This window comes from Lipotes vexillifer, unplaced genomic scaffold (genome assembly GCF_000442215.2).
Source record: "Lipotes vexillifer unplaced genomic scaffold, Lipotes_vexillifer_v1.1 scaffold426, whole genome shotgun sequence".
NCBI lineage: Eukaryota > Metazoa > Chordata > Mammalia > Artiodactyla > Lipotidae > Lipotes > Lipotes vexillifer.
The window spans coordinates 1,369,028-1,395,685 of record NW_006779491.1 but is presented as its reverse complement, the minus strand read 5'-3'; the positions used below and the strand labels follow the sequence as shown (position 1 = coordinate 1,395,685).

Here is a 26,658-nt window from a genome sequence, read left to right as displayed (position 1 = left end):
AGTATTAATCACTGTTGGGCACTCCTTCCTGGGAACTCTTAGTCTCTAAGAGCCCTTCTGGCTTCTGTGATATTTCACTCTCCTGATGGCCCTCTTCCTTCTCTGGCTGCTCCTTCTCAGGCCCATTCCTTTTCTTCCAGACAATGTGGCCAGTGGAATAATGGCTCCTAAAGATGTCGGTGTCCTAATTCCTGGGACCTGTGAACATGTTAGTTTACGTAGGAAATGGGAATTAAAGGTTGCAGATGGAATTAAGGCTACTAATCTGCTGATTTTAAAACAGATTATCCTATGGATCCAATGTAATCACAAGGGTCCTTAAAAGTGAAAAAGGGCAGCAGAAGAAGAGATTCAGAGGGAGGTGTGACTATAGAAGAAAATCACAAAGAGACGCAGTGTTGCTGGCTTTGAAGATGGAGAAAGGGTGTCATGAGCTAGGGAATGTGGGTGGCCTGTAGTAGCAAGAAAAGTTGAAGAAATGGATTCTCCCCTAGAGCCTCCAGAGAGGAATTTTTTGTTTTTTTTTTTGGCCCAGCCATGTGGTTTGCAGGATCTTAGTTCCCTGACTAAGGATCGAACCTGCAACCACTGCATTTGAAGGATGGAGTCTTAACCACTGGACCACCAGGGAAGTCAAAATTCATGTTGTTTTGAGTCACTAAGTTTGTGGTAGTTTGTTATAGAAACAATAGGAAACTAATACAGAGGACTAAGACTTAGACCAGTTTCTCACTTCTTTCCAGTTTTCTGGAGGAGTGTTCCTATATCCATGACTGACTTCCCCCTGAATGAGTCATCTAAGAGGGAGCAAGGTGGAAACCACAGTATCTTTATGACTTAGCCTTGAAAGTCTCATATTGTCATTTATCCTATTCTGTCATGTCAGCCCTGTTCAATGTGGGAAGAGACTACAGAGGGATATAAATACCGGGAGGTGGGAATCATTGAGGATTCACACAAATCACCACAAAAATAATGACTTAAGAGAAAAACAGTCATTTTATTTTCTCTCAGTTTTTAGAGGTTAGGCATTCAGTATGAGAATTTTGGCTGGGTAGTTCTGGCTTACATAACTGTGGTCAGATGCTGGCTAACGCTGGAACGATGGGAGGCTGATAACCTGGCCTCTGTCTCTCTTCTTGCAGTCTCAGGGGCTATTCGTGAATCCCTGTAGCCTCTCCGTAGGCACTAGTTTGGGCTTCCTCACAGCATGGCAGACTCCAGGCTACAATAGCCAGTTTCCAAAGTTGTCTTCAATGATTTCCACCTCCTGGGATTCATAACATTGTGTAGTTTCTTCCCACATGAAATAGGGCTGATCTGACCCAGTAGGATAATACAGAAATGATGGTTTGTGACTTTGGCAGCTAAGTCATTAGGATATTGTGGCTTCCATTTTGCTCTCTCTTAGATCACTAACTCTGGGTGAAGCCAGTTGCCATGTTATGAAGACACTCAAGCAGCCCTAAGGAGAGGTCCACTTAGTGAGAAACTGAGGCTTCCTGTCAACAACCAGCACTAACTTGCTAGGCATGTGAGAGAGCCATCCTGGAAGTGGATTCTCTAGCACCAGTCAAGACTTCACGTGACTGTAGTTTTAGGCAACATGTTTTTCTTTTGTTTGTTTTTGGTGGCATCATGCAGCTTATGGGATTTTAGTTCCTTGACTAGGGATCGAACCCAGGCCCTTGCAGTGAAAGTGAAGAGTCATAACCACTGGACCATCGGGCAACATCTTGACTGCAACCTCATAAGCAACCCTGAACCAGAACCACCAGCTCAGCTGCTCCCAAATTCCTGACCCAAAGAAACTGTGTGAGATAATAAATGTTTATTGTTTTGAGCTGCTATATTTTGAGGGTAATTTGTCACACAACAATGGACAATTAATACAGGGCAATCAGACTGCTTACGTGGTAACTCAGGACTCCAGTAAAAGTTCTCCAGGGAGCCAAGTGGAAGCTGCATCATCTTTTATGATCTAGCTTCATAAGTCATCATATAGTATCCCTTCCACTGTAATCACAAATTTGCTTAGCTCTAATGGGAAGGAACACAGAACTTCACCTCTTGATATGAGAAGTGTCAAAGTCATATTCTAAGAAGTTCATGTGGGCATGTGGGCTGGGGCATCTTTGGGAAACACAAACTGCCACACGAGGCAACATAATTTCCACCGATGTCTTCCCTTTACTCCTTTATTATTATTTTTTTTTTCGGTACGCGGGCCTCTCACTGTTGTGGCCTCTCCCGTTGCGGAGCACAGGATCCGGACGCGCAGGCTCAGCGGCCATGGCTCACGGACCCGGCCGCTCAGCGTCATGTGGGATCTTCCCGGACCGGGGCACGAACCCACGTCCCCTGCATCGGCAGGCGGACTGTCAACCACTGCGCCACCAGGGAAGCCCTTCCCTTACTCCTTACAGGTCACAGCTTCTGAACACTGACCTGAGTTCAGATCTCTTTCCTGGGCTCCACACCCCAGAGCAGAAACACTTCTTGGACATCACCATATGTATGTCTCACAGGCCAATCAGATGCAATGCAATGCACCCCAAACTGAGCTTCTTACCTTCCCCAAACCTGGCCCTTCTCTGGGGTTCCCATTTTAACCATGGCCCCCCCAATCCACCCAAGCCACTCCTCCTGGACCGCTCTCTCATTCCCTATAATCTATGGGAAGACCACTACCTTGACCCAAACCATCATCACCTCCCACCTAGATAAATGCAGTAGGCTCATCTTTGGTCTCTCAGATATATTTGTCTCTTACCCTAAGATACATTCTCCATACAGCAGTCAAAGTACCTCTTTATCAAAAATTAAAAGATGTAGTTTTGTCACTGCCTTTCAATAGCTCAAGAAGAAAGCCCAATATTTCTTCCATTTATTTAATAAATGTTTATTGAACACCTGTTATGTGCCAGGGACTGTGTTAGGGGCACAGGATAAATCAGTATAGCAGACAAATATTCATACTGTGGTCTTACATTTTAGGGAAAAAACTGAGCAATTACTATGATAAATACATAAGTATATAGTATGCTGTCAGTGATACATGCTACGGATAAAATAAAGAGTAAAGCAGAAGGAATTCCCTGGCGGTCCAGTGGTTAGGACTTGGTGCTTTCACTGCCTGGGGCCAGGGTTCAATCCCAGGGAACTAAGAGCCCAAAAGCCACACAGCATGGCCAAATAAACAAATAAATAAGAGTAAAGCAGTGTGAGGGGAATGGGGGTGGTTGCAATTTTAAATAGGGTGATCAGGTTGGGCTTCATTCAGCTGACATTTGGGCAAAAGCTTACAGGAGGTGAGGGATTAAGCTATGTGGAAATCTAGGGAAAGGGTGTTCCAGGCAGAGGGCACAGCTAGTGAGAGGTGGAACGTGCCTGGTATGCTGAGGGAAAAACAGGTGGGCCAGTGTGGCTGTTGCCATGAGTATAGGGGGTGAGGACGGAACGGAAAGAGGGGATGGAGAAGTCGTTCAATCTTTCTCGGTCTCTGTTGCCCTATCTGTAAAATGAGGATAATCACATTACCTCAGAGGTTCGTTATGAAGATGAAAGGAACACGTGTAAATCTCTTAAAAGAGCGCCTGACCAACGGGAAGGTGGACTCTTGGGGTGCAACTCCAACCTCCACCGCCGGGAGGTAGCAGCGAGTCCCAGCCGGCCTGGTCCAGCGCGCAGGGTCAAATGCACTGCCGGCCACGCCACGGCCCCGTGAGCGCCGGGATCCGGCACGCTTCAAGCCATCTTTTGCTTCTCTGCGCACTTCGGCCTTCCCAGCGGGAGCACCCGCCCCTCTCCCTTTTAACGCTGGCTCAAGCCCTGCCTGCCTCCAGCCGCCTCCAGAGCTGAGCGTCCTCCCAGCTTCACTCCAGGGTATTGCCGGGATGCGGGAAAAGAAACGGTGGGAATGGTGTGGGGATGAGAGGCGAAGAGAAAATCCAGAGACTCAGGGAGCCCCTTCCTCATGATCTGTGCAGACTTTCCCCCAGTCCCTCAGGCAGGCCAGCCGGTGGTGAAGGGTCCCGCCTCTGCTGAAGTTTAAAGACAGCTCGAGGGAATTCCTTGGTGGCCCAGTGGTTAGGACTCCATGCTTTCACTGCCGAGGGCCGGGGTTCAGTCCCTGGTCTGGGAACTAAGATCCCTCAAGCCGCATGGCTCAGCCAAAAAAGAAAAAAAAATTTCCAAAACAAAACAAAACAGCCCCCCCCCAAAACTCCAAAATATCGCCTGCTTCACTTACCCCTTTGCTTTAAAAATTTAAACTGTTTAGAAAATACATGACCATGGTGAAGAAAAATCTGGTCAGTATAAGTACACACAAACACACACTAAAAAGTCTCTCTCCCATCATCGCCTGCTTGGAAAAACTGTCTTTTCACTGGTCTCTCTTCGTTTGGTCTCACTGGTCCCAATCACTACCGCCAGAGCATTCTGTCTAAGGAGCAGATCTATCTAGTTAAAACCCTTCAGTGGCTTCTTTTTTTAAAATTATTATTAATTAAGTAAGTAATTGATTGATTTTATTTTTGGCTGTGTTGAGTCTTCGTTGCTGTGCCGGGCTTTCCCTAGTTGCGGCGAGCGGGGGTTACTCTTCATTGTGGTGTGCGGGCTTCTCATTGCGGTGGCTTCTCTTGTTGCGGAGCACAGGATGTAGATCGCGGGCTTCAGTAGTTGTGGCACTCTGGCTCAGTAGTTGTGGCTCGCAGGTTCTAGAGCTCAGGCTCAGTAGTTGTGGCGCACGGGCTTAGTTGCTCCACGGCACGTGGGATCTTCCCAGACCAGGGCTGGAACCCGTGTCCCCTGCATTGGCAGGTGGATTCTCAACCACCGCACCACCAGGGAAGCCCTCTTCAGTGGCTTCTTACTACTTAAGGACAAATGCACACTCATCCTTCAAAATCTGGCTCTGGTCACCTCATTCAGCTCCTCTTCTCCCAGACTCCACATGCTCCAGGCTCTTCCCTGTCCTGACATGTCCTTCCCACTCCAGCTCCCAGGCCTGGCCAGTCCTACTCACACTGCACCTATACCAATTTCCCAGGCCTTATTTGGTGCTCCCACAGCCTCCTGTGTGGCTCTTAGCACAACTGATGACACGGAAATTGTCTGCCTTCCTCTTCAGGGCAGGGAAGGGTCTACTTATTTAATTCAGCACCAATCTCCTCTCCTTGCACAGAAAAGTCACCTAAACTGTGTTTGTTACTGGCATTAATTAGTAATAATGATAATGTAACAGGGAAGAGCCATATCTGACTACATGTTCCATCTGTTTCTTTTACTTTAACCTTTATTTTCTGCTGCTTTTGTTCACTAAAAGGATACTGTCTACACACAATGGCCTGCCTCGGGGAACCCTGCCCTTCTGCCTGAATGTTAAACCAAAGTGCCTTTGTTCAGGGAAACATCCGGACCCTGTCTGCCTGTGGATGGCTATAAGAAAGAAGAAATTAACACATCCCCTCCCCGAGGCTGGCCATTCCAGGTGATATTTGCAAAACTTATGGCCTTTTTACTCTACTTCCTCTTCCCCTCCCCCTCTCTGTGCTATTAAAGAAACTGGCATCCAAACGCCGATGAGTTGGTTATTTTGAGACTTTAGTCTGCCATCCTCTCGGTCTGCTGAATTGCTTGCCCAACACCTCGTCTCCGATGGCCTGTCGTGCGGCGAGCAGAGCGAGCTTGGACTCAGTAACAATAATAGTAATAATATTAATAATAATAATACCTAGTAGAGTGTTAATTCCACGCCTGGCACTATTCTGGGCACTTTACATATATAAATTCATGTGACCATACAACCCCAAGGTTGGTACAACCTCATTTTACCAATACGGGAATTGAAGTATTGAGTAGTTTAAGTAACTTGCCCCAGATGGTAAGTGGCTGAGCTGGGGGTTGAACCAGGCAGTCAGGTTTCCCACAAATGAGTCAAGAGCTAGAAGGGAGAAAGGACGGGACCTCAGGGGAGGAATCCAGGTAGGGTTTGGTCTGTGCACTTTGCATCTAAGGGTCTTCTCGCCCTCTCGCATTTCTTTCCCAGAGACCCTGTTTTATAGAGCAGAAGACAGAGGCCCAGAGAGACCAGATAACTCCGGGAGCCCTGTGGAGAGAGCTGTGCTATTTATTTGGGGACCTGGGAGCAGAGACACAGCCACGATGGGCTGGCGCGAGTTGCGAGTCCTCCGCTCCAAACTACAACTCCCAGGAGGCACCGGGCGCCCATAGCCCACGTGACGTCACGGCGGCGGAGGGCGCAAGCGGCTCGGCCAGCCCGGCCGGTGGACTTTTGGGCCGTTCCTCTCGGACCCCGGCCCTGGCTCTGGCCCCGAGGTAAGTGGAGCTACCCGCTCAGACCGTGCCGCGAAGGCTTCGCAGCGCGCGCCCGCCGCCTCCGCCCTTGCTCTGGATTGCTGGAGCGCGCGTGGACTGGGTTTGGGGGGCTGGGGGACTGGCATCTACCATATGGGGAAGATCCGGGCCGAACCAAGTGACCCTGCGGAGGGAGGGAACCAGACAGGGACTCCCGAGCCGCTACTTCAACGCAGCCGACCCTGGGGTGCACAATACTGTGTGCCGCAGGTACGCAGGCCAGACACCGGCCGGGGGCCGAAGGCGCCGGATTAGGGGTCAGCCCAGCCCCCTGAACGAGGGTGCCCGGGATCAGAGGGAGCGGGGATTGAGGTTTTCGGGCTGGATGGGTCTAAGGATCCCCTTTCTCCAGACTACCAGATAGAACATCAGATTGAAGAATAGTAGCCCCGGAAAGCAAGGTTATCCAGGGTCGGCCTGTGTGTGCTTGGGGTAGTGGTTGAAGGGGTGGGGCAGAGATTGTCCAAATCTGACTAACCAGTGCTCACGTGGAAAGATAGTGCGCCTGGATTTAGAGCCTTACAACTCCCCCTTCTTCCGCCTTTATAGATGGGAGCTGCTCCTGGAGGCTGAGCTTGTCAGCATCCTCGACCGGCTCTCGCCCCTGAAGTCAGAGAAGTGCCCCTGCCCACCCACACCCTTCTTGCCCCGTTTTGGGGTCGCCTCCATCTATCCGGTCCTCAGCCCTAGTGGCCGCCCAGTTCGACAAAAGAGCAAAACGATGATACTGGCTTCCGTGCTGGGGAGCGGACCCCGGGGTGGGCCAGCACTCTGGCCTCTCTTGGGGCCCTCACTGTCTCTCCGGGCCCGCTCCACATCAGCCACCGATACCCACCACGTGGAGATGGCACGGGAGCGCTCCAAGACAGTCACCTCCTTTTACAACCAGTCGGCCATCGATGTGGCAGCGGAGAAGGTGTGCAGCTAGGGCGGTGAGGCCTGGGTCCAGAGCTGGAGTGGGTGTCCAGGGAAGGGGTGGAGCTAATATGATGGGGGCAGGGTGTCAGAGATTCAGTGCTCAAGGGCCCTCTGCCCCTCCAGCCCTCAGTCCGTCTCACTCCGACCATGATGCTCTATTCAGGCCGCTCTCAGGATGGCAGTCACCTTCTGGTAAGATTTCTGCCCCTATTTTTCTCTTGGTCCCTGGAGCTCTGACCCAGCCACTCGGGCCCTGGCCTTAACTTCCTTCCTCTCTTTCTTCTAGAAAAGTGCCCGGTACTTGCAGCAGGAGTTGCCAGTGAGGATCGCTCATCGTATCAAGGGCTTCCGCAGCCTTCCTTTCATCATTGGCTGCAACCCCACCATACTGCACGTGGTAAGGTGGCCTCAAGGGGGCATCGGTTTCCCTAGTAGAGAGGACCTTAGATCAGTGTGCCCACCGCCCATGGGGCAAATGGGAAGACGGAATCAGAGTGGTAGAGACACCTGCCAAAAGGTTTCAGGGCCACAGAGGACTCGGACCCAAGTCTTCATGGAGGCTTGAAAGGCCATGATGGGGTTTGAACCAAATGAATTGGGGTGGATGGCGATCCCCATAGGTGGGCACGGGTGGCTGTTCTCTACCTGGTGCCCACAGCACCCCTGTGAATTCCCACACCTCTTCCTTGCAGCACGAGTTGTACATCCGTGCCTTCCAGAAGCTGACAGACTTCCCTCCGGTGAGGGCTGGGCCAGGGCAGGGTGAGGGGCTGAGAAGTCAGGGCTGGACCATCCAAGCTCATGACTCTGTGGCCTGCAGATCAAGGACCAGACGGATGATGCCCAATACTGCCAGCTGGTGCGACAGCTGTTGGACGACCACAAGGATGTCGTGACCCTCTTAGCTGAGGGCCTGCGTGAGAGCCGGAAGCACATAGAGGTCGGGGGCAGTGCAATGGGGGCTCAGGCCTGTTGGGAGGGCCTGGGAAGGGCACAGGGTTTCTTTTTTTTTTTTTTTTTTAACATTTTTTGTTTTTGTTTCTATTTTTTGTTTATTTATTTTTGGCTGCGTTGGGTCTTTGTTGCTGCACGCGGGTTTTCTCTAGTTGCGGCGAGCGGGGGCTACTCTTTGTTGTGGTGCACGGGCTTCTCATTGCGGTGGCTTCTCTTGTTGTGGAGCACGGGCTCTAGGTGAGCGGGCTTCAGTAGTTGTGGTGTGCAGGCTCAGTAATAGTGGTGCACGGGCTCAGTAGTTGTGGCTCGCGGGCTCTAGAGTGCAGGTTCGGTAGCTGTGGCGCACAGGCTTTGTTGCTCCATGGCGTGTGGGATCTTCCCAGACAAGGGATCGAACCTGTGTCCCCTGTGTTAGCAGGCGGATTCTTAACCACTGCGCCACCAGGGAAGTCCCAGGCACAGGGTTTCTGAGCCCCTACTCTTTACAGGATGAGAAGCTCGTCCGCTACTTCTTAGACAAGACGTTGACCTCAAGGCTTGGGATCCGCATGTTGGCTACACATCATCTGGCGCTACATGAGGACAAGGTGGGGCACGGGGACCTGAGACCTACCTGGGAATGTCAAGTGGGGCAGAGAGGACTGAGCCAGGAGCCCCCATGGGCTGGGGACCCGGGCCGAGGGCCTGGGGAGAGCCTTGGGGTTGCTTCCGTAGTCTAGAGTTTGCAAGCTTTTGGTGGCCATGGTGTGGGTGGAGGTGATCCCTGGTCCTGACCTTCTTTCTTCTGCCAGCCCGACTTTGTTGGCATCATCTGCACTCGCCTCTCACCAAAGAAGATTATTGAAAAGTGGGTGGACTTTGCCAGGTGAGGCTAGAACGGCTAAGGGGGTGACGTCTTCGGGCAGGGAAGGTTTGGGTCTGATCCGTTGCCCAGGGCATGGTCCAGGGCAGGGTTTTTCAACTGTGACACTGTTAACGTTTTGGGCCAGATCATTCTTTTTTGTGAGGGGCTGGCCTGTGCTTGTTAGGATGTTCAGAAGAGTCCCCGGCTTCTACTCACTTGATGCCAGTAATACTCTCCAGCTCTGACAGCCAAAAATGTCGCTAGAGATTGCAAAATTTCCCTGGGAGGGTGGGGACAGAATCACCTCCAGTTGATAACCACTGGTTGAGGTCTGAACCCTTGCTCCTTTCCGCAGACGCCTGTGTGAACACAAGTATGGCAATGCCCCCCGAGTCCGCATCAATGGACATGTGGCTGCCCGTTTCCCCTTCATCCCGATGCCGCTGGACTACATCCTGCCCGAGCTGCTCAAGAATGCCATGAGGTGGGCTGCTGGATATATTGGAAGGGGGCAGACAGGAACTGGGGTGAGGCTGGGGCACCACCACCTACTGGTCTTTGCCCCCTGCACAGAGCCACAATGGAGAGTCACCTAGACACTCCCTACAATGTCCCAGATGTGGTCATCACCATCGCCAACAATGATATCGATCTCGTCATCAGGTTTGCCCTGGGTGGGAGTTGGGGTGGGATGCATGGGGGTTCCAGGCACTGTTTCTGATTTGCTGGATGATTTCAAGCCAGTACCTGCCCCAGTCTGAGATTTAGTTTCTGCTTGGACAGGATATTGTCCAGTCCTGAGATTGCCATGAGCTGGACATGAGTGGATCTGGGGCCAGCTGTGGGCCCCAGGGCCCTGTCCTTGTCAGCAGCTGAGGGGCCCAGAGTGGGGAAGGAGTCAGAAATAAACAGTCTGTGGTGCTGGGCTGAGAATAAACGTCAAGTCCTATGAGAAGTATAAGCAGTTAGTGGCAGAGGTGAAGGTGGAGAAACATAGCTCAAAAAAACAAGGCCCAAGAGTCTAGGTGACTACATTCCATGTCTGCGTGGAAGCAACAGGAAGGCCGACTTAGCACTGTCTACTTGGGGAGGTAGTGAGCTCCACCAAAGCTGGGCCAAACCCCTGTCGTCGTCATCCTGCCAGGATTTCAGACCGGGGCGGGGGAATCGCTCACAAAGACCTGGATCGGGTTATGGACTACCACTTCACTACAGCTGAGGCCAGCACCCAGGACCCCCGGATCAGCCCCCTCTTTGGCCACCTGGACCTTCACAGTGGCGGCCAGTCGGGACCCATGCACGGGTGAGGCCCCACCTGGCCAGAATGGAGGGGCGGGGGGGCCCCAGCAGACTCAAGCCTCTGAAGCCCGTGTTCTGTCCCCTTGCCCACCCCCAGCTTTGGCTTCGGGCTGCCCACATCGCGGGCCTACGCGGAGTACCTCGGTGGTTCCCTTCGGCTGCAGTCCCTACAGGGCATTGGCACGGACGTCTACCTGCGGCTCCGTCACATCGACGGCCGGGAGGAAAGCTTCCGCATCTGACCCCGCAGCCCTTGGCCTGCTTGCCTGCCCAGGCTAGGCCACACACCCTGGCAGGACCTTCCGGGCCCAGCAGGGTGCCACCCTGCTCTACACACTGCTGCATCTCGGGTCTTAGGGCCCCAAGCAGATGGACTTACGTGGAGCCAGGCACCTCCCCTCCTCGATGGGGTCCACTGCTTCCCTGCCTCCAGGCATTAGAGGGGATGAAGTGGGGACCCTTGGGGTCTCCAGCACCAGCTCTGTCATTCTTGTTCCTGGGGAACCCCCACTCTGACCTGCTGTTTGTTATTAAAGTTCACATTTTGAATGCCCTCTTGGGCCCCATTTGTGGGCAGGGCAGGTGAGCCTTTGTTTCTGCCCCCATTCAGGTCCCCTGGGCCCTTGGGTTTAACTAGTTCATGTTCCAGTCTCTGTCCTCACAGCCTGGCAGACCAGGAATGGAATTGGCCCTGAGTCGCTTGCATGTTAGATTTGGCGGGAGTGGGTATGACTTGGGCAGTTTGTGCAAAAACCTTTCATTTATTTCATTTACCAAATGTTTCTGGCTCCCAGACAATATTGAAGGCCCGGGTTGGCCCAGCTTTAGGCCTCAGTTCTGACTCTTCCCTTCCCAGCAGTCACAGGTTGCGGAGGTGTAGGTCACCAGACTAGGCAACTTTCCAAGCCACCTGATTCCTGAACCTGAGTAAGGTTAAAAGTACTGTCTGCCAGCTGTGCTTGCTGTTGCCAAGGAAAGGAACACACCAGATTGTGCTCTGGCAGGCCCCAGAGGACAGTGGGGTCCTGGTAGGGAGGGCAAAAGGAAAGGACTCCAGGGAGCAGGTGGTGAGGTGACCGCCTGCCTATCTTGCCAGGGAAGGAGAAGGCCTGAAGGCCTGCTTGGTGGAACTGGTGATGGAGGTGGGGCACTGAGGGGAGACAGGAATTGTATCTGGTGGTGGGAAACCATAGTGACTTGCCAGGCTGAAAATCCTGCTGGCTGCAGGGCAGAGGGGGTGAGACTGGAGAGGTAGGTGGCAGTCAGGGTGAAAGACCTTGAATTTACAGTGAAGAAGCATGGGTTTTATCCTGAAGGCAGCAGGGACCCATGGAAGGGTTTTAAGCTAGGAAGGGATGTTTCAGGTTGGGTTCCCTAGAAGCACATCTTAAAAGGAGGATTTGTGTCCCAGTGATTTGTTGAGAAAGTGCTCCCAGAAGGGAGTAGGGGAAGTGGGAAAGGGAAGGGCAGGAGGCCAGGCAAGAGAGCTAAGCTCCACAGTCATTGATGGACTCCTCCACTGGACAATCATTCGTTTGATATCCCTATTTGAGTGGGGTTGGGGAGGTAATTAAAACTCGCTGGCTAAGAACTTCTGTTTTCATCTCTTCTGAGGCAAAATAGCTCTATTAGCCTGAGGGGCAGTTTGCCAAACAAGCCTCTGGTGCTGGCTTTTGAAAGCCCATCAAAGCACAAAGAAGCAACAGAAAAAGATTCTAGGGGATCTGGGTGAATCATCTACATAGTTCTAGGGGTGGGTGGAGAGTGGGAAAAGGTACTACAGTTTTAATTTTTTTTTTCTTGCCTGATTTTTATTTTTTCTGTTTCATATGCTGCCAGACAACTGGCATTTACTGCTCCCCCCAAACTCCTTCATTGCCCAAAAGCCAAGTTACCAGCACTTCCCACTGCCATCCCTCACAAATAGACATTTCCTGATCTATAACCTCATCCTTAGGGCTTGAGCATTACACCCCCCCTTAGAATTGTTTCTAAGCCCAATAACCAAATTATAAGTCAAAGATGATTAAGAGAGAGGCCAAAGGGAAGGTTTGAGCACCTACCCTGTCTGGTATTGTGCAATACACTTGTTTTATATACATAAGAGATAAGTATATGGTTCAATCTTTTTATAGTTAAGGCTTGTACAGTTTAATGACACTCTGGGAATGGACATACTTGTACAACTTCCCCAGTGTAGGGGCAGAACCCAGGATTCCTCACTCAATAAGCCCCAGATGCTCTCCATTATGTCCACTGCCTTTGGCTAGTTTCTGTTTCGGGGACCTGGTCCTTTCTTTACAAGGGCTTGATTCTGTGAGTGATTTATTGGCTGTCCCAGGACACACATCCGTCCTGCTTCCCCCACCCGAACTGTCCTTTTCCCACTCTCAACAAGGAAGGCAGTTTCTTCAGTCTTCACAGACGGGAGATCCGTATTTGGCAGGCGGAAGTGGGCGGCACGGGGATGGGTGCTAATCCCAAATTCATCGCCCTAAAGCCAGGCATCCAGGGAGGCTGCTTTGGCTCTGCCCCGGTAAAGTGGGGGCAGCGCCCCCTGATCAGGCACCCGGACCTTTAAAAAGATCGAGCTGAGGCATCACATCAGGAAAGCCTTTTTCCTCTCTTCAACTCCAGTGTGCAGCCATAGTTCCAAACGGAAAACAACTCCAGGGCAACCGGCACAGTCCACGTCAATCTGGCCCAGCGCCGCGGAGACCGTCGCACGAGCCAATGAGCTCCTGCTACGTCACAGAACCCCCTCCCCCCTCCAGCCGGCCGCGGCCTCCGCCACGAGTCGCCGACCCGGAGCTAAAGGCCCTGCGCGGCGCTGTATTCTGGCGTCACTTCCACTACAGCGATGGCGGCACAGGGAGCAGCTGCGGCGATTGCGGCGGCGACTTCAGGGGTCGCGGGGGAGGGCGAGCCCGGGCCCGGCGAGAATGTGGCGGTCGAGGGGACCTCCCCGTCCCCGGGCCGCGTCTCTCCGCCGACCCCGGCGCGTGGCGAGCCAGAAGTCACCGTGGAGATCGGAGAAACGTACCTGTGCCGGCGGCCGGATAGCACCTGGCGTGAGGGCGGGACCCAGGGCCAGGGGGCGGGGTTTAAGGGCGGGGGTGGGGCCTGAGGGAGGAGAACGCGGACTTTCGGACTTGCCTGGGCGCCGCCTACAAACCCCTCCGAGTTGGGCGTTCGCCAAGTTCTTCCTAATGTGTGTAGAGCTCCCAATCCACTTCCTTGCCCAGTCTTAGGCTTCATTCCCTTTTCTTGTTAACCTCCTTCCTCAATGGTCTCCCTTGTCTCTGTGACTCCCCCTTCCATCCATCCCCTGCAGCCGCCAGCGGAGAGGACCTACCAGAACACAAAAGCGAGCTTTCCCTCCCTTCTCTTGCTTTACCTCATTTCCAAGATAAACCCCAAGTTCCTTACAATGGTATTCATTTTTGTAACCTCTCTGTTTTTCAGCACCCCTAGTAAAGGCCATTGCCAGACCATACCACACTGTGTGCTCTGAAGGCCATATGCCTTTTACCGCCTGTGCCCTCTGCTTGGAATGCCCTTTTTTCCCTTTCTCCTTGTTTAGCTGGCTAGCCCCAGTCATCCTTTTAGCATCATATCCCCTGTGATGCCATTCTTGACTCTCGTCAGGCAGATTGAGTCGTTCCCTTCTGTATGTTCCCTTTCTGTATGAAGAAACGCAACATTTTCTTCATACCTGAGCTATAGTATATGTACCATTATGTTGTTATCGTCTGTCTGTCTTCTATCAAAGTGGGAACTTCCGGAGGGCAGGACTGCTCATGATCCATCACTGTATCCAGCAGCAACCCAGCACAGGGCCAGACATGCAGTGGTTGCCTTCCTCGTTTATCGAATGGTCGGCTGTTTGTCAGGTGCTATACTGAAAGCTTTAGAGCCACTAATTCACCGTTTGAGGTGGACACGGTTATCCTTATTTTACAGATGAAGATGCTGAGGCTCAGAAAGCCATAATAACTTGTTCAGTTAAATATAGCTAGGAAGTGGGGCCGTCTGATTCCACAGCTAGCCCTCATGACCCCTGAACAAATGAACGACAGAGTATAGTAAAAGAAACATTGAATTTGGAGCCAGATTTAAATTCAGTTAAGTATTTGCTCTTATCACTTTTCAAATAGGTGACCCTGGGTAAGCCTCAGTTTCCTCGTCTCTAAAATAAGAATAACAGCCCAATCTGGCCCACCTCAGACACTGATTGAAGAGAGAGGCAGATGTGAACAGGTGAGGTTAGCGTACATTTGGCCACAGAATCTGGGAAACTCCTCCTCAGTGTGAAGGATCACTGTTGTTCCAGCCCTGTTTTCTTTCATGATGATCCTAGCCTTTTCCCTTCACAGATTCTGCTGAAGTGATCCAGTCTCGAGTGAACGATCAGGAGGGCCGAGAGGAATTCTATGTACACTATGTGGGCTGTGAGTGACTTGGGGTATCCAGGTCTGGGGAGGGCGGGGGTGGAAGGGCAGCACCCTCATGGCCCATCCTCACAGTTAACCGGCGACTGGACGAATGGGTAGACAAGAACCGGCTGGCGTTGACCAAGACAGTGAAGGATGCCGTGCAGAAGAACTCAGAGAAGTACCTGAGCGAGCTGGCCGAGCAGCCTGAGCGAAAGATCACTCGCAACCAAAAGCGCAAGCATGATGAGATCAACCACGTGCAGAAGGTCCGGGCCCCTCCCCTTCCCCGGGGTGCAGGAGGCTCAGCTGCCTCTGCTGACTCCCTTGGGTCCCGGTGCCAAAAACCATAGCAGCTCCTATTTCTTAAGCTCCTACAGTGTGTAGGGGCCTCTATCTATTTCTTCCCAGGTTATTCTTCACAGATGAGAAAACTGAGGCTCAGAGAGGGTGAGAGCTTGGCTACAGTCTCGTGGCAAGGAGATGACACAGCTGGGACTGGAACTCAGGCCTCTTGCACCTTTTGTGCCCACTCGTGGCTGTGCCACATTGACAGATGGACCTGAAGTCCAAAGGGGAGGAAGAGAATGAGTGATTTGGGGCACTTGCTATTGCCAAGCATTGTGCTGAGTGTTGTGCCTGTATAAGCTCATCAGATCCTCCCTAACAACTCAACACCACAGGGATAATTAGTTCTTACTGAGGAAAACAGGAAGCAGGCTGAGAGAGGTTAAGTAACATGCCCAAGATCACACAGCTAGTAAAAGGGTGGGTTGAGATTAGAGTAATAATGGCAAACATTTATAGCCTTGTGAACCACAGTATTAGGCTAAGTATTTCAGTATATGATCTCACAGAAGTTTCACAGCAACTCTGTGAGGTAAGCATTATATCCCCAGTTTACAAGGGAAGCACAGGTAGTTTTAGGAATCCAGTTAGGAATCAGATTGGCCAACTAGATTGTCCTACTTTGGGGCACAAGCTCTCTGAAACATGCCAGAAATTCCTGCCACTTTATTCCAAAACTTGGGTTCTTTTCACGAAGCTAGCCTGCCCTGGGGGGTTTCTATTCTCCCACTCTGAATCTTAGTTTCTGGATTTGTGAGATGGGGTGTGCACACAAGAGGAGGGTTTATGGAGCTCTCAAGGCACGCAGACGTCCACTGTTTTCAACCAGTGCCAGTCCATCCTTCTGAGTGCTCATCCTGGGCTTAACAGCTATGGTTTGCAAACTGTGGGGCTGTTAGTAGATTGCCAGATTAGTTCAGTGTGTTGTGACCATTTAAATTTCAAAAATGGAAGAACTAGGACAAGGTAGAAGATACCATAGTGCATTGCACTTTATTAAAGGTAAGTATTGTTTTAAGAAGCTTCTATCTCACATACAAATATATATATATGTATATACACAAACTTGCCAGTTTACAGTGCTGTGATAAAAAAAATTTGAAATACCTGAATTAGAAAGATCTCTCACTGGGAATTCCCCGGTGGTCCAATGGTTAGGACTCGGCACTTTCACTGTCATGGCCCGGGTTCAATCCCTGGTCAGGAACTAAGATCCTGCAAGCCATGTGGCGTGGCCAAAAAAAAGATCTCACCATCTAAGGCAGCACGGTCCAACTGAACGTCCTGTGATAAATGGAAATGTTCTACCTCTGTGCTGTCCGAAACAGTAGCCACTACCCACGTGTGGCTCTTGAGCACTTGAAATGTGTTTTGTGTGAGTAGGAACTAAATTTTTTAATTTTATTAAAAGATTTTTTTTTTTGGCCGTGCTGCACGGCATGTGGGATCTTAGTTCCTTGACCAGGGATCGAACCCGTGTCCCCTGCATTGAAAGGTGGATTCTTTACCACTGGACCACCAGGGAAGTCCCAAGAATTAAATTTCATTTGAATGTAATGAACTTAAATTTAGGTAGCCACTTGTGGCTAGTGACTACTTTACCGGACAGCTCAGATCTAAGGTTTTCTTAGCTCCCCAGCCAGGTTGCACTGGCACATTAAGTCGCAAAGATGTACCTCTAAGCTGGCAGTCAGCCGGGTGGTTGACAGTGGGCCAGTGGGGATAAAATCAAAGAACAAGTAACAGCGAGTTAACGATCAGCAAGGTTCTTCAGAGCCTAATTAATGTTTAATTCTAAATAAACTGCAGCATTTATGGAAAGTAGTGTTTTTGTAATTCTTTAATGCATTTACAGAGGAGGATTGTGTTGTATGAGTTGGGAAATGTGTTTTAAAGAGGCATGTGAGGAGGAAAATCATCCTTCCCTCATCTTTGCAGGGGTTAAGTGTGGAGTTGGACAGGCGAGGGGCCCATGCCCAGCTGTGCTGGGTGCCAGTTCTGTGAGCTCACCTCTCTGTGCCTCAGTTTCCTCTTTCGTGCAGTGGAGAGTGAGGATTCCCATCTCAGACTTGTTCTGAGTAATACCTACGACATAAGTGCTTAGTACTTGGAATAAATGGCAGCTGGCTAGTCCGCAAGGGCCAGTGACCTCGCCTCTCCCTGCCTGTTTACTTCTCTGTAAAATAGAAGTAAGAACATTGTATCTCAGCGTTGCCAAAAGGGTTAAATGAGGCCATCCAGGCAAAGTGCTTTGTGGAAGGGGTTCTGGGTAAAAGACTGGCTCCTTCTCCCTTCTGAACTACAGGGCAAGGCTGCCATCTACTCTGGTGTAGGTCATAGGCCTACCTGTGTCCACTGTCAGGCTGGACTTGGTTCCTCCTTCAGCATCTGGCCTAGGAACAAGATGGGCTGTGAGTGCCACCTGACTTGTAGTCCCTGCCTTCCAAAGACTTGGAAAATGGGGGAAACCAAGAAGGGGGAGTTGGAGGGTACTGTTGTTGACCACTGAATTCCTGACTTGGGAACGAATGTATTCTGCATCAGAAGAATGCAGTCAGGCCTCCTGGAGGATTGTTGACCACACCTTCCCAGGGTGTTGGGCCTTGAAGGACAGGGAGAGCACAGCAAAAACAATTACACGTGATCACTCGCCAAGCTCTGCCTCATCATGCACTTGCCTGGCTCATGCTCGATACCAGGCTGAGTAAGCATTTTCTGGCAGCTGTAGGAGAGGGAAGGACATTCAGGGTGGAAGGAACTGCATGTGCAAAAGCATGGAGGCCAGAAACAGGAGTGTTGATAGCAGAGCAGATCTGAGGGGGCTGAGACTGGGGGCTGGGAATTTACAGAGGCCTTGTCAACTATCCAGACCTGAGACAGTGGCAGTGGCTCTTTGGTGTGGGACAGAGGAACCGGTTCCAGAGATGACGAGGAGGTAGAGCTAACAGGACGTGGCCATTATTCGGATGCCAGGCTGAGAGAGGAGGAGGAGTCTTGAGAGCTGGCCTCTTATTGGTCTGGGGTAGTTGGACTGAAGGTGATTCTCCTAGTGAGATGGGGAACCCAGGAGGATGAGCAGGTTTGCAGGGAGGAAAGGTTGAGTTCCTTTCTGGACGCCTAGAGCCTGATGTGCCTGTGGGAGGAGCCTCCGGGAGCAGTCCCATGGGCAGGAAAGAGGTCCAGGCACACCGGGGAGTCCGTACCAGTTCCTGCTGTGGAAGTGGAAGACCAGGCCCATTATGTCATCTGTCTCATTAACAACTGTGGCAGAGCTGGATAGATCGCGTTGTGCAGCTGAAGCTCTTACCAGCCCAAGAACTGGAACCAGGCCTCCTGATCCTAGCCCTGTTTATCAGGCAAAAGGTCCAAACTTGGGCATCAGGAGTGTCTGGGATGTATGGGTGGGTGGGCAGATGGGAGAGGAGCTTGGACCAGTCAGCTCCAAAACCAGGTGAAACAGGTTTGCTAGACAGGAGGGAAGTGCTGGGTTCTGGGATGGGGGGTGGCCTGACCTCCACTTCTGTTCACCTGTGTCCACTGCTCTTTCTCACTCAGACCTATGCAGAGATGGACCCCACAACAGCAGCCTTGGAGAAGGAACACGAGGCGGTAAGTAGGGGACGGGGTCCTAACTGGGGGCACCCCTTCCCTACGGCGTCCCTTGGCCCGCCCGAGCCGCCCGCCGCCCTCCACTCCCCCGTCGCCCACAGATCACCAAGGTGAAGTATGTGGACAAGATCCACATCGGGAGCTTCGAGATCGACGCCTGGTACTTCTCCCCGTTCCCCGAGGACTACGGGAAGCAGCCCAAGCTCTGGCTCTGCGAGTACTGCCTCAAGTACATGAAATACGAAAAGAGCTACCGCTTCCACTTGGTGAGGCCGGGCCGGGCCGGGCCTGCTGAGTGCGGTGGTGGGCGGAGAGGCTGAGGGCCAGCTGAGGCAGCGGCACTAGGCAAGGTCCAGAGCAGCTGAGTCCAAGGAAAAGCGGCCCCGGCTGGAGAGACCTAGATTCCAGGCCTGACTCTGCCTTTGCTGGAGTGACCTTGGCCAACTTGCTGACCCTCCCCAGACCCCAGTTTCCTCTTCTGTGGAATGGGGACCTTCTGGGGTCCCTTGCCCTCAGCACATGTTTGTCAAGGCCAGCCCAGTGCCAGGTTCCCCTGTGGAGAAGAGGAAGCAAGCACAGCCCTGAGCTGTGGGACCGTGAGGTGCGGACAGACAGGAAGCTTTAATCCACACGCAGGACCTGCTGGGGCAGGGCAGTGGCGTGTTTCCCACAGGGTAGACACTGAGGCAAATGTATGTGGTTTGGGAAATGCCCTTGTTATGGGTGCCAGCCCTCTAGAGTCCTCCAGAGCCAGGCTGAGCTGGACTTAAAACCGTCTCGCTGTGTGATGTTTGAGCCAGTTACTTAGCCAGTTACTGTGCCTCGGTTTCTCCATCTGTAACATAATAGCATCCGTCTCCTCAGATGGTTGGGAGTATTACTCGATGTAGGTAAAGGGTGGAGCCCGGGGTCTCCAGGTGGAGAGAAGCAGAGGCCTGCTGCAGGCCACACAGGGCGGGATGGGGCACCTAGCAGGGAGCCTTGGGGCCTCATGCCTGTGCCTCCCCCTGCCCGTCCCCACCCCCAGGGCCAGTGCCAGTGGCGGCAGCCCCCGGGGAAGGAGATCTACCGCAAGAGCAACATCTCTGTGTATGAGGTGGACGGCAAAGACCACAAGGTGAGCCCCGGGGGAGGCACTGTGACAGGTGGGGGGACACGCTGGGCACCTCCTGACGATCTCACCGGCGCCAAAGGGTAGAGGCCGGCCTCGGTGTGCGAAGAGGATTGCGGGCTGGTGCTCAGCCTGGCACTCGGCCTGTGGTTGGTGCGTAGTCAACTCGTGGCCCTGTGGTGCCAGCCTCGAGTTCTGGGTTTCCCTTCTCTCCCTGAGGACTTGCCGTCTGATGGGGTAGCTTGGGGTGGCTTAGGTTTTGGAACCCAGAGTGGAGACTGTCTTGCCTCAGGCTGTTCTTAAACACTGCTTTCTCTTCCTGCCTGAAGAAAAGGTGTTTGTTTTTCCTGGGTGTGAACTGCTTTGTGTGAGGTTTCCTGCTGGGAGAGCTCCGTGGCTCAGACCGCTAAGTTCCTTGTTCCTGAAAGACTTCGTTGCAGCAGGGTGGGGTCTTTGGGGCCTGCTTTGCTGTCGTTTGAGAACTTGACCCTTGCCTGGTCAGTCTGGGAAAGTCTCCTGGGGAAGGCCAGTGGAGTGTAAGACGCAGAGGCCTGGCTTCTGAGTGGCTCCTGGCTTCAAATCGCCCCGTCACTTCCTAGCTGACCTTGGACAAGTTACTTAAGGTCCTTTGTTCCTGTTTCCTCATCTTTAAGACAGGAGTCATGCTAATAGTTAACTAACAGGCTTGTTAGTGGAGTAAATGAGACAGCAAAGTCAGGTACTTAGCACAGTCCCTGGCATCGAATAGGGGCTTAGTAAACATGGGCCTCTGTCAGCCTCATGATAAGTAGCTTGGGAAATCTTAGCCCCACCATTCTTAGCCCCACCAGAGCCCCCTGCTCTGCCCTCCTGAGCATGAATGGGGCTGGGGGCGGCAGGAGGGGCCCCAGCAGGAGACCTGGGTGTTCTTCCCAGTTCTGCCTTCTCCAGCTTTGGGTCCTCAGGCAATCACTCTCCCCCGCTGCCCCCCAGAGCCTCCATTGCCTCCTAAGCAAAACGGGTCTAGCAGCACTGGGCTCACACAATTGTTGAATCCAACGAGAGTGGATGTAAAAGGTGTCCTTGATCTCTGTCATGAAGCCAACCTCCAGGTCCCACTGGCCCTCCTGGCATTGGTCTCTGTCCCGGTGTGGCTGAATGGGCAGACAGCTCAGGCTGCAGTCAGGCTCGAGGGTCGTCCATTCAGCAGACATTTACCAAGCTCCCAGCTTCACGCTTAGCCTTGAGCTAGGTGCTGAGGACACAGCTGTGAACAGTCAGAACTTATGTAGCAGGTTGAATCCTGCCCTAGTGCTCACCAGCTATGGGACCTTGAGCGAGCCACTGTCTCCTCTGAGCTTGTTTCCTGACCTGAAACAGAAGAGTTCGTGTCTGTGAAGATTGAGCTCCTCTTCAGCGCTCAGAAGCGGTAGCCGTGATTGGTCCAGCTCTGCCGTTACCTCCTTGAGTGCTCGTAGCTCTCTGATTTTCAGTTTCCCCATCCATCAGAACGTGACTCTAAGACTCCTTCCAATTCTAAACATGACTGTTCTGGTGAGGATCCCACTTCTCACCATGCTGGCACTGGCTGCTGTCTGGAGCTTGGCACTTGCAGGGCAGGGTGGCAGCTCCTGCCCAGGCCTCCATGGGGCGAGGCGGAGGAGTTACGCCTGCTCCCTGAGCCTGCTTCCACCTCGCGACCCCTCAGATTTACTGTCAGAACCTGTGTCTGCTGGCCAAGCTTTTCCTGGACCACAAGACATTGTACTTCGACGTGGAGCCATTCGTCTTTTACATTTTGACCGAGGTGGACAGGCAGGGAGCCCACATTGTCGGCTATTTCTCGAAGGTGCGGGGTTGGGAAGCCCGGGTTGAGGGAGAGGGGGAGAGTGAACGTGAAGCAGGGGCCGAGCCTCCGCAGAGGTCCTGACCACCCACGCCTACAGGAGAAGGAGTCACCAGATGGGAACAACGTGGCCTGCATCCTGACCCTGCCCCCCTACCAGCGCCGCGGCTATGGAAAGTTCCTCATTGCTTTCAGTGAGTGGTTCCCGGCCTGTCCAGGAAGGGCAGCTGTGGTGAGGGGTGCCAGGGCAGGGTGGGTCCTCAGTTTCCTCATTTCCACTGTTGCCAGGTTATGAGCTGTCCAAGCTGGAGAGCACAGTAGGCTCCCCTGAGAAGCCACTGTCTGACCTGGGCAAGCTCAGCTACCGCAGCTACTGGTCCTGGGTCCTTCTGGAGATCCTGCGAGACTTCCGGGGCACACTGTCCATCAAGGACCTTAGGTAAGGGAGGCACCTGGAACCCTCAAGAGGGAAGAACTCTCCTAAGATTGACTGTGATGCTGTCAAACTGTCTCCTTGTCCCCTTTTGCTGTCCCAGCCAAACCCCACAAGGGAGCTCTCTGCAGCATCTGCTCTAATCCCTTTCTGCAGCCAGATGACGAGCATCACCCAGAATGACATCATCAGCACCCTCCAGTCCCTCAACATGGTCAAGTACTGGAAGGGCCAGCATGTGATCTGCGTCACACCCAAGCTGGTGGAGGAGCACCTCAAAAGTGCCCAGTATAAGAAACCACCCATAACAGGTGGGTGGAGCCTGCCCAGGGGGGTGTGTATATGGGCGGAGGGTGAGCCAAGGCCTCTGTTTTGCTGTCATCGGATCCCCAACCAGTCTGACCAGCTCCCAGGACCGAAGCCTGGGGCAGCCCCCTCCCCAGGACCCAGTCTGCCCCTGTTCTCACCTCGAGGTGAAACCTGGCCTGGGCCCAGGGCGGAAAAGCCAGTGTGAGTGGCCGGCCGGGCCGGAGGCCCAGTCCTGCCTCTCATGCCTCTTCTCCCCACAGTGGACTCTGTCTGCCTCAAGTGGGCACCCCCCAAGCACAAGCAAGTCAAACTCTCCAAGAAGTGAGTGTCCTGTGCCTGTGCCCCTGCTGCTGGACCCGTGCCTCCTTGCACCCCAGCCTGTAAATATGTACAGACCTGTTTCATCATTTTTTTAATAAAGTAAGTTCTGCCAGTGGCTCTGGACTTTGGAGGTGGGAGGGAGAGGCCCAGAGTGGATGGGTGTCATTTCACATCACACACGGCCAGTTGTGCTCAGAACATTTTACTCCATCTCGCTCCGTCTAACCCCGCACACCAGGTGCAAGTCGGGGCCCAGTTCCGGTGGGGGCTCAGTCCTCCGGAGTCCAGGAGTCGGGGCTTGGGGGGGCGTGGCAGCCAGTGAGGCAAGAGTGGGGCCTTTTCTGTCCTTGAAAGCATGCTGCCCAGAGGCAGCCCCAGCCCAGAAAACAGTGAGAGGGTGAAATGATGGGGGCTCATCAGGCAGAGCAGGTGAGGTGCTACAGCCAGCCTTTCAGCAGCAGGCATCTGGGCAGTCTTCTAGAAACAGGTGGGGAGTCGGGGCCCACTTTCATAGCTGAGGGTCCTTGGGGGCTCCATAGGAGCCCAACCGATAGGCTTGTGGACAGCAGATGGAGGTGACCAGAGTTTCTAGTCAGTAGACTCCTAGGCAGTAAACTCTTGTGGTGGCGGTTATAGTCTCAAAGAGCAACCCAGAAGAGTGGGCTCAAAGGTCAGGATGGTGCTTTGAACTCCCACAGGGTCCTGGGAGGAAGGAGTGGCTCAAAGTCAGGCATCCTGGGAGCAGGTGTGTGCCCTTGGGTGTGATGTGGACGTCCCGGAAGCAAGCCAGCTCCCAGGGTGAGTAGCTCAGTGGTCATGCTGTGGGCGGAGGAGGCCCAGGGTCAGGCCTAGTGGCAGTAGAAGGAGGAGGGATCCCACCAAGCCTGGGGCTGGGGCAGAGTTGAAGGCCCCGGAGTTGCTGCAGAGATTGCCATCAGGCTGGGACTCCTGGATTTGGTGCACCACCTGAGGCTGGAGTTCTGCCACTTGGTGGTGAATCCAGGAGGCATAGCTGGAGGTCAGAGTATACACACCGGGCCTGTTGGGGGCCCCACAGGCATCACCCCAGCTTACGATGCCTGCCAGGTACCAGCGGCCCCCCACTGGGCAGGAGAGTGGGCCCCCAGAGTCACCCTGAGGAGAAAATCCACACAGCAGCTGTCAGGACCAGACCCCAGGCCTCCAACCATCCATGCCAGCCCCATTGAGCCCTCATCTCCCAAGACACGCCTGTCTCATCTTTTCCTCTGGACCCCCTGCATTTACCTGGCAGGCGTCCTTGCCCCCTTTCACATAGCCGGCACACACCATGTCCTGCTGGATAAAGTGGAGCTCCTCGGGCTTGGCGTTGATATTGTACAGGCAGTTACAGGTCTCACGACTAATCAGTGGCACCTCAAGTTGCTGCAGTGTCTTGGGGGCCTGGAGGCTCACTGTGGGGGCAAAAGATGCTTACCCAGGGCCTTCTACCCTGCGTCGGCTCCCTCCGTGCCCTTAGACGTCAGCGCCCACCTCACCCTCACCTGAGGGGGCCACGTGGCCCCATCCCGTGACAGTGCACTGGAGACCATTGGGGAAGGAGGCGTTGGCTGCGGGGAGGCAGATGGGCCGGATGTAGCGAGAGAAGGTGACAGAGCTGCTGAGCTGGAGGAGCGCGATGTCACCCATGGAGCCCTCCTGGAGGTAGCTGGGGTGGGAAATGACCTGTGCCACCGTGCGGACCTCGGTGTCAGAGCTGTAGTAGTTCAGCTTGTGGGCCCCCAGCTTTATCTCGTAGCCCTCTGTGTGGTGCTCCCTGCAGGCAGAGGGGCGAAGGCTGGGACCCGAGAGACCGGGATCCCTGTTGCCTTGTGGCATCCAACCTCAGTTCCTGACCTTTCAGGGTCCACCCTGCATCCTAGTTTTATCCTGACCTGTGACCTCTGGCCTTCCCTCCTGACGGATCCTTACAGACTTTATTGATATCCCTAGATACAACCCAAGAACCTCCAACCTCTGACCTACACTGATCCTTGAACTTTGACCTCCAGCCCACTTTTGACTTCCCCGCCCTGCCCCCTACCCAGCTGGTACCTTGGGAAGCAGTGAGCAGCCGACAGCACCCACTGCTCAGACAGGAGAGAGCCACCACACGCGTGGGCGCCGTTGTAGCTGATGCTGACCTGCCAGGGCCACTGGCCGTGGGCTGAATCGCTACCACCTGTGATACGTGCTTGGTGGACCACGCCACAGGAGGCTGCCCAGGGAGGAAAGGAAGGGAGGGGGTCAGGTCCTCAGGGGCCCCCAAACCACATCCTTGACGCTGCCACTCCCGACATAGCCCGGGAGGTCTGGTTTGGAGCTTGGGGAGTGAGTTCACAGAAACCAGCCACCCTGTGTCCCCATCCCATGGCTCACCAGTCACGGTCACTTCTGCCCGCCCCCGCTACCCTCGACCCAGTGCCTAATTAAGGTCTCATCCAGCTTCTGTCCTCACCGGCCTTCCTGCCTTCCATCTGCTCCACTCCTTACCAATCTGGCCAGGCCATACCCCCGCTTAAATCCTTCCCTGGCCCGCGCTGCCTTTACGAGAGACTCCAGACCTTCCATGGCACAGCCATCCCTCTGGACACCCTGTCACAGCGGGCCACACACTTGTTCACCTCCAGACCTTGGCTTATTCAGGTCACTCTGCCTAGAATACCTTTCCTCATCCCTACTTCGCTCAGCAAACTGCTATTTGCCTATGGAGATGGTTCAAATTCTCAGTCCCTCTGTAGCTTGCCCTGACCCTGCTGGCTGAGTGAGGTGACACTTCGGAGCTCCTGAGGTCCATGCTTCCCAGACATGGCTGTTCCACATTATGACGGTGTCTGCTTCAACCAGCCAACCTGGGAGTTCCCTCGGGGCAGGGACGAGGGCAGATCCCTATGTCCCCAGCACCCAGCACAGGGCTGGGCACATGGATGGAGTCGTGGATGTGCTGGATGTGCGTTGAACAAACGACCGGAACAGCCGGGCTCCCAGGGTGTGACTGTCTAGTTTCCAGGACAGCCCCACCCCTGCAGAGGCCGCTGTTTGGAGCAGGACCCAAGTGCCCTTCACAAAGTCACCTGCTCAGAAGCAGGGAAAACCACCCAGTGAGGCTCCTCCCCATCTTGTAAAAAGGACAATAGAGACCAGCAGTTCAAGCAATGCCAGGCCCCAAAGGGGCTTTCACTTCCTTAATCTTCCAGACTCTTCATTGCAGCCCCAGGAGACAGACAGAATCAACTTCATTTTTTAAAAACATTTTTTGTTTTTGGCCGCACTGTATGGCATGCGGGACCTTAGTTCCGTGACCAGGGATCGAACCCATGCTCCCTGCATTGGAAGCACAGAGTCTGAACCACTGGACCACCAGGGCATGCCCAGAATCAACTTCATTTTATTTTATTTTTGCCGCACCGCACGGCCTGTGGGATCCTAGTTCCCCAACCCGGGGGCCCTCGGCAGTGAAAGTGCGGAGTCCCAACCAGTGGACCCCCAGGGAACTCCCTCAACTTCATTTTAGAGGTGAGGGAGCTGGCATTCGAGACACAGCCAGAACATGGTGAAGCCGGGATTGCCAAGGAGACGGATCCTTGGTTTGTTTCCCTCAAAACAACCCACGTTTGGAGTCAGACCTGGGTTTAAATCCCAGCTCTGCCACTTACTGGCTGTGTGCCGTTGGGCAAGTCATTTCTCTGCCCCTCCGTTTCTTAATCCAAAGAACGAGGGCTGTAATCCTCGCCTCCCAGAGCTATTGGGGGACCTAAATAAGACAACAGGAGTGAACGAGACGGCCTTGCAGAAAGGGTCAGGCACTCAAACGCCCCAGGGAAATCTGAACCCGTGGCCCCTCCTCCTCCCCCC

At 53.4% G+C, this 26,658-nt stretch overlaps 3 protein-coding genes across 6 annotated transcripts in view; 2 read left to right on the top strand and 1 right to left on the bottom strand.

Annotated features, from left to right (window-relative positions):
• Positions 1–6,168: 6,168 nt before the first annotated feature.
• On the top strand, positions 6,169–10,982 carry BCKDK (branched chain keto acid dehydrogenase kinase). Of its 2 annotated transcripts, XM_007452690.1 has the most exons (12): positions 6,169–6,342; positions 6,931–7,297; positions 7,423–7,491; positions 7,586–7,696; positions 7,992–8,039; positions 8,120–8,239; positions 8,742–8,840; positions 9,045–9,118; positions 9,453–9,581; positions 9,671–9,760; positions 10,242–10,400; positions 10,494–10,982. In XM_007452690.1, exons 2-12 carry the CDS (start codon positions 7,103–7,105, stop codon positions 10,636–10,638), a joined length of 1,239 nt encoding a protein of 412 aa, XP_007452752.1. In that variant the 5' UTR covers positions 6,169–6,342; positions 6,931–7,102; the 3' UTR covers positions 10,639–10,982. The 2 variants fall into 2 exon arrangements, with proteins under 2 accessions (XP_007452752.1, XP_007452753.1); XM_007452691.1 differs by lacking the exon at positions 9,671–9,760 and having other exon boundaries at positions 10,242–10,949.
• Positions 10,983–13,244: 2,262 nt separating this feature from the next.
• Positions 13,245–22,936, top strand: KAT8 (lysine acetyltransferase 8). 2 transcript variants are annotated; one of them, XM_007452689.1, is made up of 11 exons: positions 13,245–13,467; positions 14,773–14,847; positions 14,923–15,098; positions 18,733–18,786; positions 18,888–19,052; positions 19,814–19,903; positions 21,585–21,725; positions 21,823–21,916; positions 22,011–22,161; positions 22,312–22,466; positions 22,725–22,936. In XM_007452689.1, the coding sequence occupies exons 1-11, from the start codon at positions 13,257–13,259 to the stop codon at positions 22,787–22,789; spliced, it is 1,377 nt and encodes a 458-aa protein (XP_007452751.1). In that variant the 5' UTR covers positions 13,245–13,256; the 3' UTR covers positions 22,790–22,936. The 2 variants fall into 2 exon arrangements, with proteins under 2 accessions (XP_007452751.1, XP_007452750.1); XM_007452688.1 differs by having other exon boundaries at positions 22,312–22,936.
• A 656-nt stretch (positions 22,937–23,592) lies between these two features.
• Positions 23,593–26,658, bottom strand: part of PRSS8 (serine protease 8) — a 4,140-nt gene continuing 1,074 nt past the window's right edge. For both annotated transcript variants that reach the window (XM_007452686.1, XM_007452687.1), the window contains exons 2-5: positions 24,859–25,021; positions 24,309–24,580; positions 24,052–24,218; positions 23,593–23,919 (exon numbers count right to left, since the gene is read on the bottom strand). In XM_007452686.1, the coding sequence (XP_007452748.1) occupies positions 23,593–23,919; positions 24,052–24,218; positions 24,309–24,580; positions 24,859–25,021 (929 nt within the window). The remainder of the gene's footprint in view (positions 23,920–24,051; positions 24,219–24,308; positions 24,581–24,858; positions 25,022–26,658) is intronic.

Bases quoted from the DNA above. Each gene is read 5' to 3' on its own strand.
- BCKDK (XM_007452690.1), top strand. From the start codon at position 7,103: ATGATACTGGCTTCCGTGCTGGGGAGCGGACCCCGGGGTGGGCCAGCA. The intron at 8,040-8,119 runs GTGAGGGCTGGG...TGTGGCCTGCAG, and splicing joins AGCTGACAGACTTCCCTCCG to ATCAAGGACCAGACGGATGA. The intron at 9,761-10,241 runs GTTTGCCCTGGG...TCATCCTGCCAG, and splicing joins GATATCGATCTCGTCATCAG to GATTTCAGACCGGGGCGGGG.
- KAT8 (XM_007452688.1), top strand. From the start codon at position 13,257: ATGGCGGCACAGGGAGCAGCTGCGGCGATTGCGGCGGCGACTTCAGGG. The intron at 19,053-19,813 runs GTGAGGCCGGGC...CCCCACCCCCAG, and splicing joins AGAGCTACCGCTTCCACTTG to GGCCAGTGCCAGTGGCGGCA. The intron at 19,904-21,584 runs GTGAGCCCCGGG...GCGACCCCTCAG, and splicing joins TGGACGGCAAAGACCACAAG to ATTTACTGTCAGAACCTGTG.